Below are 15,225 nucleotides of genomic sequence, written 5' to 3'. Positions count from 1 at the left end.
TAAACTACATTAGTCGCTGTTCTTTTAAAGGCAAAAGGAAAATACTTTAATTGAGACATTTATCAAATGAAATGAAACAGCCAATCAAACGAGAGAACACAGCTTGAAGACCCGCCCTCTAAACCAAATTAAACTTTTAATTAGGCTGAGATGACAAAAATAAAAAATACAAATTGAATTGTTCACGTTTCTGCAGTTCTAGATTATTTTACATTGATCATAAAGGTGCTTTGCATGCCCCGCCCCTCTTTTGCCACATGGCTAATTCGCTGCTCGCCGCCTGTCAAAAGATGTGTTTCTCAGTTTGACACCACGGCTGCATGTGGGAGGAGCTACCAGCTCTGTCTGTGGACTTCTCACTTATCGTGAATAGAAGACACAGACGATGTCGAAGAATAAGATTTATTTATTGTGAAGAGTTCTACGAAAACATCAGTAATCATGTCTCCATGTCTGAGTTTATATGATTATTAATAAAGATTTACCCGGTGCAGGGGGCTGTTTCTGTATGACAGCCACTTCACGGTGTTTCTGTGTCTCTGTGGCTGAACTTGAAGGCTCATGGTCTAGTATTAACCCGAGGGGGGAAAATAAAATTAGGAGACATTTTTCTTAAATGTCTCAAAGGGCCCGAGCTGGCAGCGTTCTCACCCCCAGCGGCTCTCTGTCTGCCGGCATGTCAAGCGAGCGAGCTCCACCGCGGGAGTGAAAGCCGCCGATCTGTCCAGACTGTATCCCTAAAGTAGATGGATGAGCTCTGAGAACCTGTGGCTCCAACAGGTTAAAGAAAAAGATAAAAGTTCAAAAATGCTCACTTTGGATTAATATTCTACCCACTGATCGAGTCACTGAAAACGTCACGTGCCCAAAGCTGAGTTCCTGATTGGCAGATACGACGCAGCGACCTGTCAAACTTCAGATATTTACATTTTGGCCGTGACGCCCAATTCGCCCCTTGCCGCTCAAATCGAGCTGCTGGCAGACTTTCGCGCCGCACCGGTCGCTCATTACCCACCGCGTGGCTTTAAATTGCCTCAGAGCGCGCCTGTACCATTGATTTAACATTGAAGCTGGCCGGCTCTGCCTCAGAAATCGATTTCGGTGTGAATGAGGCGATCTGAAGTCCCACTGTACTGTTTGAGCAACGGGCATGGCGTGAAGGTCTGCCAACAGCTCAATTTGAGCGATGAGGCGTATTGGGAGGTGCAGCCAAAATGTAAATATCTGAAGTTTGACAGGTTGCCGTGTCGCATCTGCCAATCAGGAACTCAGCTTTGGGCACGTGACGTTTTCAGTGACTCGATCAGTGGGTAGAATATTAATCCAAAGTGAGCATTTTTGAACTTTAATTTTTTTTCATTTAGCCTTTGTAGCTGAAGGTTCTCAGAGCTCATCCAGATACTGTGCCCGATACACTCTGACAGGTCTCACTCGCTCGATAAGCCTGCAGACAGAGAGCCACTGCAGGGTGAGAACGCTGCCGGCTTGGGCTTCATCGAGACATTAAAAAAAAACGAAAAATGTCTTCAAGTTAAGCCACAGAGACACAGAAACACTGTGGAAGCGGCTGTCATACAGACACAGCCTCCTGTATCGGGAATATAATAATAATAATAATAATAATAATAATCATATAAACCCAAACATGAAGACATGATTACTGCTATTTTTGTAGAACTCTTCACAATAAATAAACCTGATTTTTCATCTTCTGTGTCTTCATACATTCTAAGTTAGATATCCATAGACACTGTTCCTTATAGCGATCATCCTAAAAACATTAGCTGGTAGCTCCTCCCACATGCGGCTGCATCGTCAAGCTCAGGAACACATCTTTTGACAGGCAAGGAGCAGGGAATTCGTCACGCGACAAAAGAGGGGCGGGGCACCGCACCCCAGTTTGTCGCTCGAATCGTGTTCGATGTGAATGCACCTTTACTGTCTTTACGTTAAGTCTGGCTAATTTAAACTTTAACCTTCTAACATCAGAGCTTTAGCTCCAGTTTTGACATTCTTTGAATGTACGTAACTTTTCAAGCGTTTATGAAACGATGTTTTGTGCTGATAACAGTAGGGAAGTGTTCGCGCAATCATTGCAAATCTGATGATTCACCTCACATTAGTAACTTGTTGCATATCAGTGCAAAGTTGACATGAAAAGCCGCTTTTCTCCACGTCAGAACCAGCAGATTCACGTTGATTGTGTTAACGGTTATTGAGATGTCACCAGCGACATCTCCGGTGTTAGAGGGTTAAGACCAGTTGTTAGTGGAACATTTCTTGCATTTTCTAAAATGAAGTCTTCGTTGAATCTAGAACATTTGATCTGATCTGCTCCATGAATCTTTGTTTGTTTACATTGAGCTTCTAAATGACGACCATTGTTTGACTCTTAACACCTACAGTAGCAGATCACAGCTCATAAAACCAGCCCCCCCCCCAGCTTAAAAACCATGTATACTTTGGATTGGCTTTACGTTGACCTGCTGCGGGGTCACGGCCTGTTTGAACGTGATAATAGCCCACATGGGGGGGGCAATAGAAGGTTAAAAGGGAATATGAATGTGGACGGCTGCCAGCTGGATGCCAAACCCCCGGCGCCAGGAGGTTCACGTGGCCCCCAGCTGCTGGCTTCTGGCAGGCTGGAGGTGACGGCCACCAAATCTCCTCTTTTTATAGTTTGTGAATTGGAAGGTCGCAGAAACGTATGTGAAGGCTGTTTCATCTAAAAAATTTAAAGAGTTAAAATAACTAGAAAAGTTGCATTACTTGTGATAATGCTATAGTGTGAATGTTTTTTACTAAAAAGTGTCGCTAAAGATGCTGAAGCTTTTTGCTGAAAATTGTGAAGCAATTGATTTTAATCGCTGAAGGGATTTGCTGAAATTGCAAAAACGATTTTAAAAATGTTAAATTTGCTAAAAGACTGGAAATTTCATTAAAGAACTATGAAAGAGTGCTGAAGTTCACCAAAATTTCTGAAAAAAAATGTAGTAAAATTGCTTGAAAATCCCTAATGCATGCCAATTTGGTAAAAAATATTTACTGTTGTTGTTTAAACATGAGCTAAACTCCAAATTAGCCCAAAAAAAGCTAGCTTGTTGCTTAAATACTAGCTATACTCCAAAATAGCCTAAAATTCCTTAGTAAACTAAATTAGTTAAAAACGTTAGCCTGTTGTCAAATAGAAGCTAAACTCTAAATTAGCCTATAAAAAAAACCCAGTAGACAACATATTACCCCAAAATGATAGCATGTTGTTGAATTAGCTGAAGTCCAAAACGGCCTAAAATTCCTCAGTAAACTAAATTAGTAAAAAATGTTATCCTGTTGATAAAATAGAAGCTAAACTTTAATTTAGCCTAAAAGAACTCCAGTAGATAAACTACCCAAAATTGTTAGCATGTTGCTGTAATATTAGCTCTAATCCAAATGTTTTTGAAAATTACTATAAAAGATAAAAACATCCCCCATTAATATATTTAAAGGCTTGTTGCTAATCTACTTAAAATGCTGTTTTTTTCTCATTAATTTCCTTTGTGGCACATTTTGCTCAATATTTCAAAAACGATAAAGTTTATGAATACCCTGAGTGGATTACAAATCAGCCAAAAACGTTAGCATGTTGTTAAAATACTAGCTAAACTCCAAAATAGCCTAAAATTCCTCAGTAAACTAAATTAGTCAAAACGTTAGGCTGTTGCTAAAATAGAAGCTGAACTCTAAATTAACCAAAAACGGTAGCAAGTTGCTCAAATATTAACTAAACTCCAATTTTTCTTGAAAATTACTATAAAAGATGAAAGCATCAAGCCAAACGAACAAGAGAATCTTTAAACGCCTTTGCCCCTGCCACTGGCCCAATATAAAGTGGGAATAAATCAATAAAAGGAGCCTGAAGTAATGCTTGTTCCTTTTGTCTCTAAACACTGGATTGTGGTCCTGCAGGTCAAACTCGATTGTGTTATTTCGTATTTTCCTGCCTCAGGCCTGCCTGCACTCTGAAGGCCACATGGACGACGGCCTCACGCTGCAGCTCTGCCAGCACGAGGAGGCTCGGGCTGCTCGCATCATCCGAAACACCACATTCCTCTTCTCAACCTTCATCAAGTAATTTCTAAAAACCTCTGAACTTGAACGATCTCCGCGGTTTGGAAATGCTTTCATAGCTGGATGGCTGTCCTTCACTCAGGGCTTTGGACAGCGTCAAGGACCCAGAGTCGTCCACCGTGGCCGGGTACATCGAGGAGGTTCTGCAGACCCTGAATGACCTGATCGAGTATTTCAAACAGCCCGACTCTGAGCTGGAGCACGAGGAGAAGCAGAGTCTTCTCCGCTCACTCATCAGACGTCAGGACCTCTTCAAGGAGGAGGTAGCTTCTGGAGTTTCTGGACAGTAGACTGTCACAATGTTACAGGAACTTCTGGTCTTTCCTTTTTTAATTTGCTTGACATCATTTCAATCCTGAAAATGTCCCATTATCATCATTTTGTTTCTTGACTCACTTTGCTTTCATGATTGAACTAAATCGCCTGACGCAAAAGAAAAAGAAAATGACAAGTCTTTTAATGGGAATCATTTGGTCCAAACTGCAGTTTTCCAAACTTTTATTGATTCCTTCTTTTTTCTTGTTTTTCTCACTGCTTCACTGGATAGTCTGATTTCACTCAAACTGTAGTGAAGCACAACAGGATTCACTTGCAGCTCATCATTTGATCTGCATCAGATTTCAGTTTCCCGACAGTGTTGTGAATTAGATCCTCTGAGAAGAAAGACTCTTCTTCAAAACAAACATGTAAAAAAAAAGTAACATTGGATGATGAAAACTGAAATATTAAACTAAAATCTTCCATTTTTTATTCAGGAACTCTCCACCATCATTCCCTACACACACTCCAATCAAATCAGAGTTTTTTTCTTTTGTTTTCTGTTAGTTTAAGACAATCTTAACATTTATTTAACTGTTTTATTATGTATGAAAGAAGAACAGAATTGACTATAACTACATTTTTATGAAATAAACTAAAAGGAAGTGAAGGTAAAATAATAAAAAGTTCTTACAGATACAAAACAGTTTTTAAAAGGCCAAAATGAAGGGTTATGTAGATGTCAGTGGGTATTTACAACAACACCAAGAAGAATTTAAGATTTAAATTAAGCAAACACTGTTTTATTAACACACGAGAGTGAAAATAGCTTGAGACCTGCTATAGGAGTTATGTTGTGCAACAGAAGTCATTACAGTTAGTGAAGGGTCGGGCAGGCAGAGGTCAGTCACAATCATAGGAGTTTCAGGGATCAAATCTCGGATAATGTAGTTCAGACATGGGTCGGGGCAGGCGGCAGACAAAGCTGGAGCAGAATCAAGGTCAGAAAACAGAATGTCAGTTCAGGACAATGACGCTCGGTAATTCTGGGAATACAGTACAAACAATACTTCGCACTGAGCAAGATTCTTCTTAAGACTCTGGTGGGTGATTGTCGATGGGATTCAGGTGACTATCCACAGACTATGCACTGAGATGGTAAGGAGATGTAGTGAGTTATTAATCCGGGGATTGCAGAGACCGAGCTCTGACTGCTGACAGTAGAGATAAAAAACTAAAAACTGAAGCATGTTTGTTGACTGCAGTCACATGATGACACGTTTGTAGTGTTTGTGTTCAGTAACTGTGCGTTCTTTTAGGGCATGTTGACCCTCCTGTCCAAATGCATCGACCGGATGAACCTGTACGAGAGTGCTGCTCACTTTGCAGAGGTGGCCGGCGAGGAGGCGGGCGCAGCGTGGAAGGACATCCTCAACCTGCTCTATGAGCTGTTGGGTGAGTTTCAGGGGTCAGGTCCGTCTGCTGTTGACATGGAGCTTCTGTCACCTTTGTGTTTGCTCGGAGGGTTACACAGGCGGCTGGAGTTTGAATCAGTATTTCTGTCAGTTGAGTGAAGGCGTGGAGCATTTGTTTTATATGAGCTCTTTATGGAACACAAAAAGTCACCTAATTTGAAAAATATCAACCAATTCAACTTATTTTACCTTTTTATTTCTGCATTTATTTGTGTGAATGTTAAGATTCTACCCCAGGAGAACAGAGAGGGTGTGGTAATAACTGCTGTAATGAACCAGAGGGCTGTGATCAATGAGGTTCATATCACTAGAGATGACATGCTAGCTTGTTGCAAAGATGGACGCCATATTGGAATGGTACAGATGTCTGTTTACTGCTGTGTTACAATTGTACAAACAGATCTGGAAAAACTAGAATGTGACTTTTCACTAGTAAATTATTGCTGTCAGCTGATAAAGGAGAACTTCTAGAAACATTTGAACAAGATCTGAGAGAGTTAACTCTCAATAATGAACATTTAGGATGATCTATTCAAAGTCGATGACAGCTTTAGACTTCACACTATTTCTGGCAGGACCACCGATCTTTATGTTTTATGGAGGATGACTGAGGTATTTGTATGAGTGTTAGACCTCAGATCAGACCAAAAGACCAGAACTTCCTCAGTAGGGGTGAGCGAAGAGCCCCGCGGGGTGGATCCACTTGTAGAATGGGAGCCTCCAGCCCAGCATTGAGCTGGGATGAATTTACCCTGCAGCGTTGCGTTGCGACTGACTACAGCTTAAGAAAACACGGCCACGGCGTACTTTAAAGGGGATGCCGCCCGGACCTCGCCGTTTTATAGAAAAATTGAAATGTTGTTCATTTGTTGCACTTTATACAAAACATTTATACCATGAGCTGGTCTTATTTTTGTGATGATCAGAGTTTTTTTCTTTTTTAAAGTCGGACCAAAATTAAGCATTTTATGGTCATTTTACTGGTTCTGCTAAGACCTGTCTCATTGTTTGTGTCCAAATCCCCCTAAACCTGTAACTACTAAAAAACTATATAGTGCAGAACTATTTAGTGCCTGGATTTTAAAGATAATTTGGACACGATCCTCACTACTTTACTTTTGTTTTTCTAAACGCCAGATATGACGTCATCAATTTCACAAAGTGAAAATTGAATAAATACGAACATTCGATTTTTCTGAGTGCACTGTGTTCTGATGGTGAAAAAAAATTACAAAAATTACATTTAAACATGTTTTTTTGTTCGAAATTGTCCAACTACAATGCATTGTGGTCTATGTTTGCTAATCTAGTGAGCATTGATGCACGCTAGTTTTTCGCAAAGACTTCTGGGAAATTTCTAGTGCACTCACTTTTGGAATTAGTAGATTCAGACAGCACTAGATAATGGCGAACGCACTATAAAGTGATTAAGGGAGGAATTCAGACACAACCATTGTTTTATACCATTCCAATATGGCGTCGCTCTCTACGTATTTTGGACAAAAGTAAAACGTGTCATCTCTAGTGATGTACTTCACTGTCTGTCATAATCTGCAGCGGCTTTTAATGTCAGATCAGGTCTTTATGATGTTGGTGAAGGTTCTCATCCACCCATGAAAAGTAAAAATTAATCCAAACAAAAAATGTAAGCAGCCTAAGAATCTACACTTAAACTTACAGAAACCTAAAAAGCCTGAGAAACTCATCAGAATTAAAGTTCTCTAACACATCGGACTGGGCCGCAGAGAAAAAAACATAACCTCAATATTCATGTTTTATTTCTAATCTGATTCTGAAGGAAGTTTCATTTTTGGGAAACCACTGGACTCTCTCCACCACATCCGACTCATTGTTGACGCATGTCAAGTCACTCGGTCTCGTGTTCAATTCACATCTGCTACATCAGATTGGCTTGTAATGGGACACAATTAAGGTCATTTTTGTCCCAACTGTGACTAGATATGACCTAATTGTTGACTGCTTTCACATCTAAAACTTCAATATTTTAAAAGAACCTCCAACGTCAGTACAAGTAGAAACATTTACATCAAACTGAAAGTCTTGTGACTAACTGAGGCTCCACTGATTTGAGTGCAGTCAGCTCGCTGTACTCTGCTGCTTTAAACCATGTCTGGTTTCAAATTAGATGACCAATAAAAACTGACCTGAGGATGTAAGTGACTATGTATGGAAATAAAATATCAATAACTCTGAAATGTAAGCAGAAGCTTCAGCTGGACCCAGAGGGTTATGGAGTTCCTCCTGACTCAGACGTGAAAAGATTCTGTTACAGCGAGGAAATCCAAGCATCACTTTAGGCTCCGCCTCTGACACCACGGTTCTCAACTTAGAAAGGTTTCTGAAGTGAAAAAGTATTTTCAGTTTCACATGGCCTGGTCAAAAATAACACCACGATGCTGAGGACCACACTGGACAAATAATTGAACTTTATTGGAGGATCCTGTTTTCCAGACTTCAACCAGTAAAAGTTGCTAATTACAGGTGTGTCAGAAAAGTATTTGTCCGTCACTGATTCTGCAAGTTGTTCCCCTTTAAACCAACACATTCTCATGGCCAACATGTCACATATTGAGGTTTGGTGAAGGACCCATTTTAGACGTTTTGGGTGTCCCCAACTCATTGTTTTTTAACGTACTGGCTGTATGTAAAATCAACGGTCCAGAACCCTTGGGACGCACAGATGCGGTACCAGATGCGCACTTGTCCTCGGGACACGTCCAGAAACCGATATTCTAACCTAGTACCGGTACCCTAACCTCAACCTGGTACTGGTTTGCATCCGGTACCGCGTCCTGTTCGTGCCTGGTACCATGTCTGGTACCGGTTCGGGTCCGGTACCACACCTGGTTTGGTGTCGGGTTAGGGTACCAGTACCAGGTTTGGGTACTGGTGCGCTATGCGTCGCGGTACTGGACCGATTCTGGACCGGTTTTGGTTCGTGGCCCCAAGGTCGGGCACCTTTGATTTAAAGGGAACAGCCAGCACATCAAAAAAGGACGAGTTTGAGACACCCAAAACATCAAAGAGTGTAATGGAGGGGTCCTTAACCAAACGTCAATATGTGACGACTTGAGAATGTGTTGTTTAAACAGATGAATGCATTTACACTATAGTGATTCTCCTGCTCCGTCCCATTCGTTTTTTGGCATGTAAAAACTCAATCACACTTTCAGTATCTTGGTATCTAAACGTTCATCTTGTTACTGCTTGTATTATTGGTATTTAGAACATTTATAGTTTGGAGAATATTGAGCAGAAAATGCATCAAAGGAAATGAATAAGAAAGTCTTCAAATTTCAAAATTTTAAGTGATTAACAAGCCTTTAAATATATCCATGGACTATGTTTTCATCTTTTATAGTAACTTTCAAAAAAATTGGAGTTTAGTTAATATTTTAGCAACATGCTAACGTTTTTGGCTAATCTGTTATCTACTGAGTTTTGCTAGGCTAATGTAGTTTACCCTCAGGCAAACATTTTTTACTGAGGAATTTGAGGCTATTTTGGAGTTTAGCTGGTATTTAAGCAACAAGCTAACTTTTCAGGCTTTTGCATCTACTGAGGTTTTTTATGCTAATTAGGAGTTTTAAGCAACACAGTAAATATTTTTGCCAAATTGTCATGTACTAGGGATTTTAAAGCAGTTTTACTACAAATTTTTCAGAAATTTAGGTCAACTTTAGCGCTCTTTTGTAGTTCATAAGAAAATTCCAGTCTTGTAGCAAATTGAAGTAAATCGCCCCATTTTCAGCATAAAGCTTCAGCGACTACTTTCAGCTAAAAGCATTCACACTAGCATTATCACAGGTTACAATGCAACTTTTCTAGTTCCCAAAATTGTGATAAATTGAATGTTTTAATCAACTGCTCAATCTGAAATGTAAAACTAAGTAATATTAACATTTTTATTGCCAGAACAGCAGTGGTAGGTGAACTATGTTTCAGTTGAGGAAGAACTGCTTCTGCGTGTCCTTTTCACCTCACTTCCACATTCACATCATTTCCAGTGAACTCCTTGTCCTTGACCACGTATGGCTTCATTCATGGGTTTGTTCTGAATTATTGCCTTCTTGAATAGACAGATTTATGAGCTTTGACACCATCAGGGCTCATTTTGGCACAAAGTGCTGTTAAATGGATTTGTGGATATTATCAGTCAAGTGTCTCTAAGTGGGCTACAGACGGTGCAAAATGAGGGAGCAAAGTAATGAGGTGGCGTCAGCCAGCAGACTTCTCATGCCACCCAGAGTTTAGGCTGTTGGGTGGAACTTTCTGAGTCAATCTTGGATTTTTTTCTTTCTCTGTTCAGCTGCACTCATTTGTGGAAACAGGAACAACTGCACCCAGTTCTCCCGCAACTTGGACTGGTTGGTGAGCAAACTGGAGAGACTGGAATCCTCGTCAGGTATTTCAATTTGAATATTATATATTTCTCAGGGGCAGTGCGCATTGAAAGCATTTCATGCAATGAGCCAGAACTATTCCAGCCGCCATATGCGTGAATGCTGTGGAGCATTCACACACTTTATTCCATTAAGCTCAATGCATTTTTGGCAGAGAATTTTTTTAAGGATGTTTGTTTTAAATTTACGAGTACTTCTGTATATCTAGACACAAAAACATGAAAATTACACGAGTTGTAGTCCAACATCTCTGGATTCTGATGTTGTTTTACTTTGACAATGAGGAAAACGATTCAAAATAAAAGAGCTTTTGTTTGAGCCAAGTGTAGGACTGTTTCTTTTAATTCAGGCTTTTTTCAGTTTTTCAGGCTATTTTGGTGGTTAGCTAATATTTCAGTTAAATGTTGCTATTTTGGCTAATTTAGGCTTTTTTCAGTTTTTCAGGTTATTTTTGAGTTTTTCTAATATTTCAGCTACATGCTAGCTTTTTTGACTAATTTGACATTTACCAAGGTTTTTTTTAGACTGTTGTGGAGTTTAGTTAATAATTTTGCCAGCTATTTTGGCTAATTTGGGCTTTTTTGGTTTTTTTTTTTGGCTGATTTGGAGTTTAGCTATTATTTCAGCTACATTCTTGCTGTTTTGGCTAATTGAGGCTTTTTCAGTTCTTTAAGCTGTTTTGGAGTTTAGCAAATATTTCAGCTACATGCTAGCTATTTTGGTTAACTGAGGCTTTTTTCAATTTGGCCTTTATCGAATATTTCAGCTTGCTCTCAGCTTTTGCGACTTCAGCTATTAGCTTCAGCATTTTCAGCTATCCATTACTTCAGCTATCTGCACTATCTTTACTTCAGCAGCACATTCAGCTTACAGCATTTACACTTGCATTATCACAGGTAATGCCATGTATCTAGTTTCATCTGTTGTTTCTGGACAGATGTTAAAATTGTGAATCTAAAAATCTAAAAACAATTAATAAAAAAAGTCATGATGGGATCAAACATTCTAAATGCTTCAGACTTTACAGAAGCTTTTGTTTGGGTTCAAAGGAATCCTGGAAGTCCTTCATTGTATCCTGGTGGAAAGTCCAGAAGCTCTGAACATCATCCAGAGGGGTCACATCAAATCCATCATATCTCTGCTCTACAAGCACGGACGGAACCACAAGGTGGGTTTTGTCCTTCGTCGGTGGCTGATCAAATCTTTCATGCATAGATATAATCATGTAAAAAGAGTTTGATGGTTGTTCTTCTGCAGTGAGCTTAGTGTTGTGTGTTTAGTGTGTCTGCATCCCATCAGCCTCTTTTCTCGGCATCTCTATCCCAATTTCACATTTTATTTGCAGCACATCCGTCTTTGTTATTCAAAAGTCAAATTGACAAATTGGATGTCAGAATGAAAAACACATCTGCCAGGATTTGACATTTTTGCCTGATGGAGTACATACAGAGCTGTAGTATAACGGCTTCCCATCATTTACATTGTAATTTAGCTGTGGGCTCCTCATATTCATGCTGGTCCTGAATGAGGGATCACACCCTCCAGTCCTTTCATGAGAATACATTAACATTTGGGGAACAGATTATATGTTTCCAAACTGAGTCTTAGATTTGTTTTCCTTTCCAGATTCTGGACGTTCTTTGTTCTCTATGTGTGTGCAACGGGGTGGCAGTGAGAGCCAATCAGAATCTGATCTGTGACAACCTGCTTCCCAAACGGGATCTGCTGCTTCAGACTCGACTGGTCAATGATGTTCAAAGGTACATGAAAGGAACAGTCACCTGTGATGAAGAATACCTATTTGGTTTTTAGGAAATTTCCGCTCACGCAAGAAACTAAGTTTACAAAACTTCCTCTTCCACTAATTGATTCTGGCGCCATGAGATCTCTTATTGGTTCAGACCTCCAGGGTCTAAAACCAAAGGCTCTGGTTTATCAAGTGTTCTGTCAAACAAAAACATGTTTAGGATTCTGAATTTTACCAAGTTAATTATCATTTCACTCTAAAGGCTTAATTAATTTATATTGTGTTTGCTTTAAGCTTGGGCAGTATTCACATTTTAACACCGTGATATTCCCCCACATTTTACCTCAGTGTAGAGTTTTACCTCAATGCCGCACAAGCCTTGTCTGCATAGCGATTATACTGTATCAACCAACCAGTCAACAAACCAGTCAACCAGTTAGCCTACAACCAACAACCATTTCAAACAAAAAAACAAAGAAAATAAATGTCAGTAAACAAGGCAAGTATTTAATGTCAGCATTGGAATCATTCAGAATCATTCACACACAAAAAATGAACTGTTCTTACTTTTACTAAAATTAATTATGTGATTTTTATTGAACTCTTTTAACTCTTTTTCATACGTTTTTAAAATGCTTTTGTAAACATTGCTAAATAAAATTCAATATTTTGCTTTACTCAGTGATTTAGGCAACGGGATTAGAGAGTGAGACCGCCCCTTTCAGGAAGAGTCTGCTCTGATAGCTCCGCCCCCAGTCTGACACCAACACCCAATTTCTCCACAGAGCTAGCGGTGATCAGCAAAAAACTTTCATTTAGATGAACAATACCGTATATCTTCCAGTTGTATCTTGTCTTTAATAAATTCCAGCTCAAACAGGTGTTTGTTACTTTAGACACGGAGCTCCTTTAAGACCCCCCCCCCCCTAACTACAGGCATGAAGCCCAATGAGGCAAATTGAATTTGTGATATTGGGCTATATAAATAAAATTGAATTGAATTGAATTGAATATGTGGTATTTTCATCCATCTTTGAAAAAAATTGGATGTTAATTTTCGTGGGAGAAACAGAGACAGAAAGGTTCTAGGATGATGTCATAAAATGGGCGGCAGCCACACGCAGCGGTAGGTGGAGCCTCAAAAATTGAGTCGTTTTACTTCCGGGTAGGAAAAAAACTCCCAAAAAATAACTAATTTTTCATAATTTGTTTTTTAGTGTCTTGAAGGTAATATATGATCACATATATATAGATATAGTTCACTCTGAAAGGCTTAAGAAAATCATGGTATGGCCCCTTTAAGCAAATACTTAGGGCTCTGAAGTCAAATACTACCTACCAACCAACCAGCAACAGTCAACCGACTAACCTACGACCAGCAATTTATTTATGAACCTATTTTTATGACTGTAAAAATATAAAGTCCTGACATGACAGTAAATTTACCGCAAATATCAGACACTGTTCTTCCATCTGTTTCCTTTCTATCTATCTAATAATTCTCAGGATAAAAACAAACGATAGAAGTTGTATCTGAAACAGGTTAACCAGAAGAGCAGTTTCAAAATGTACTAACTTGAAACTATAAAACTTTACTAAAAGATGTATTCCAGATTCATGTAACCATTGAAATATAATCCCAACATGCTACATCACAGCAACAATACACAACAACACATTTCCTTTAACACGTAGCAACAGCAACACGATGGAGGTCTAACTGTTGGTGGTCCATCTTCTTGCAAGGAGTTAATATAAATATTACTTAAAGCCATCTTTGTATTCAATAATAATTAAACTTTAGTCGACTTTTTTTTTGTTTTTTTTAACTTAGAATTTTAGTTTTTTCTCTCATCTTTTGAGGTGTCCCTTTTCAGAGGTGTTATAACGGATGAATGAAAATTTGTTTTGTAACACCCAACTTTATTTCATACCATAAAGTTTGTTGTTGTTTATATTTTAAATGTAGTTTAGGAACCATAACCAAACAGAGAAATCCCTTCAACAATTGTCTGTAAATTCAGGACTACAGAAAATGTTGAAATCTTGCATCTAAAAATTAGATTTTTGGTTTAAAAGTTGGAGCTCAAACTGTAATGAGAGTAACACAAAGATTTTCCTGACCAATGATTGGGTAACTCATTTGGCGCTCTTGTTTCCTTTCAGCATGCGTCCAAACGTCTTCCTGGGCATGGCGGAGGGGTCGGCCCAGTATAAGAAGTGGTACTATGAGCTGGTCATTGACCAGGCGGACCATTTTGTTACTGGAGAGCCGACCCACTTGAGGGTGGGATGGGCCAACACAAAAGGCTACGCTCCGTACCCTGGTGGAGGGGAAGGGTGGGGGGGCAATGGAGTGGGAGACGACCTTTACTCCTACAGCTTCGATGGACTCCATCTGTGGTCAGGTAGGCTCAGCAACTGGATGAAATCCGAGCCAAAGCTTTAAAGCCTAAAGACATTTTCGTCTACCAATACCTGTCCAGGTCGAATCCCGAGGGCCGTGGCCTCCATCAACCAGCACCAGCTGAACTCTGACGACGTGGTCAGCTGCTGTCTGGATCTGGGCGCTCCCAGCATGTCCTTCAGGATCAACGGTCAGCCTGTCCAGGGAATGTTTGAGGATTTCAACACAGACGGGTTCTTCTTCCCGGTCGTCAGCTTTTCTGCAGGAGTCAAGTAAGATCTTGTGTTGGTTTTCAACGACCAAAACCGTCGACTGTGTCAGAGGCTTGTGAGTGTTCATATGATAAATGTGAGCTCCTTCTGGCTGTTAGAAATGAGGAAATTAGTGTGTATAGTTTGTGTGGACACTTTCATATCACTGGCGCACCCCGTGTGCGGTTAGTTAGGATCCAGTACTGGCACCTTCATGATGACTTGAGTGTGGTGTAAGGAGACATCAAGTAGCAAGAAACTTTGTTTTAGAGGAGCAGCGTTAGAGAGAGGTCAGAAGAACCTCTCAGGCCGGAGAGAAAAGCTTTTTTAAAATAGGTTTTTAGTCGGAGTGAAAGGAAGCCGGAACGGTTCGGAGCGGGGTTCTGGTAAAAGGATTGGAGGTGGAACAACACTCCGGCTGGAGAGATCAGCTGTGCTGTCGGTTTTTGCTGTATAAGACATGACAGAAGCCGCGGTCGCTGGTGATCATGCTGTAGTATCGCGAGACTGACAGGTGTGTGGGTGAGTAAATCTGGCGGCGCGTGAGTAGCTA

At 40.0% G+C, this 15,225-nt stretch overlaps 1 protein-coding gene across 3 annotated transcripts in view; it reads left to right on the top strand.

The window, feature by feature from the left end:
• ryr3 (ryanodine receptor 3) overlaps positions 1–15,225 on the top strand; it is a 156,018-nt gene that overhangs the window by 53,213 nt on the left and 87,580 nt on the right. For all 3 annotated transcript variants that reach the window (XM_024291525.2, XM_024291524.2, XM_024291526.2), the window contains 8 exons: positions 3,989–4,110; positions 4,193–4,373; positions 5,688–5,823; positions 10,174–10,269; positions 11,317–11,435; positions 11,894–12,027; positions 14,181–14,422; positions 14,501–14,693. In XM_024291525.2, the coding sequence (XP_024147293.1) occupies positions 3,989–4,110; positions 4,193–4,373; positions 5,688–5,823; positions 10,174–10,269; positions 11,317–11,435; positions 11,894–12,027; positions 14,181–14,422; positions 14,501–14,693 (1,223 nt within the window). The remainder of the gene's footprint in view (positions 1–3,988; positions 4,111–4,192; positions 4,374–5,687; positions 5,824–10,173; positions 10,270–11,316; positions 11,436–11,893; positions 12,028–14,180; positions 14,423–14,500; positions 14,694–15,225) is intronic.

The sequence above is a fragment of the Oryzias melastigma genome, linkage group LG24 (assembly GCF_002922805.2).
Source record: "Oryzias melastigma strain HK-1 linkage group LG24, ASM292280v2, whole genome shotgun sequence".
NCBI lineage: Eukaryota > Metazoa > Chordata > Actinopteri > Beloniformes > Adrianichthyidae > Oryzias > Oryzias melastigma.
This window is presented reverse-complemented; position numbering and strand designations above follow the sequence as displayed.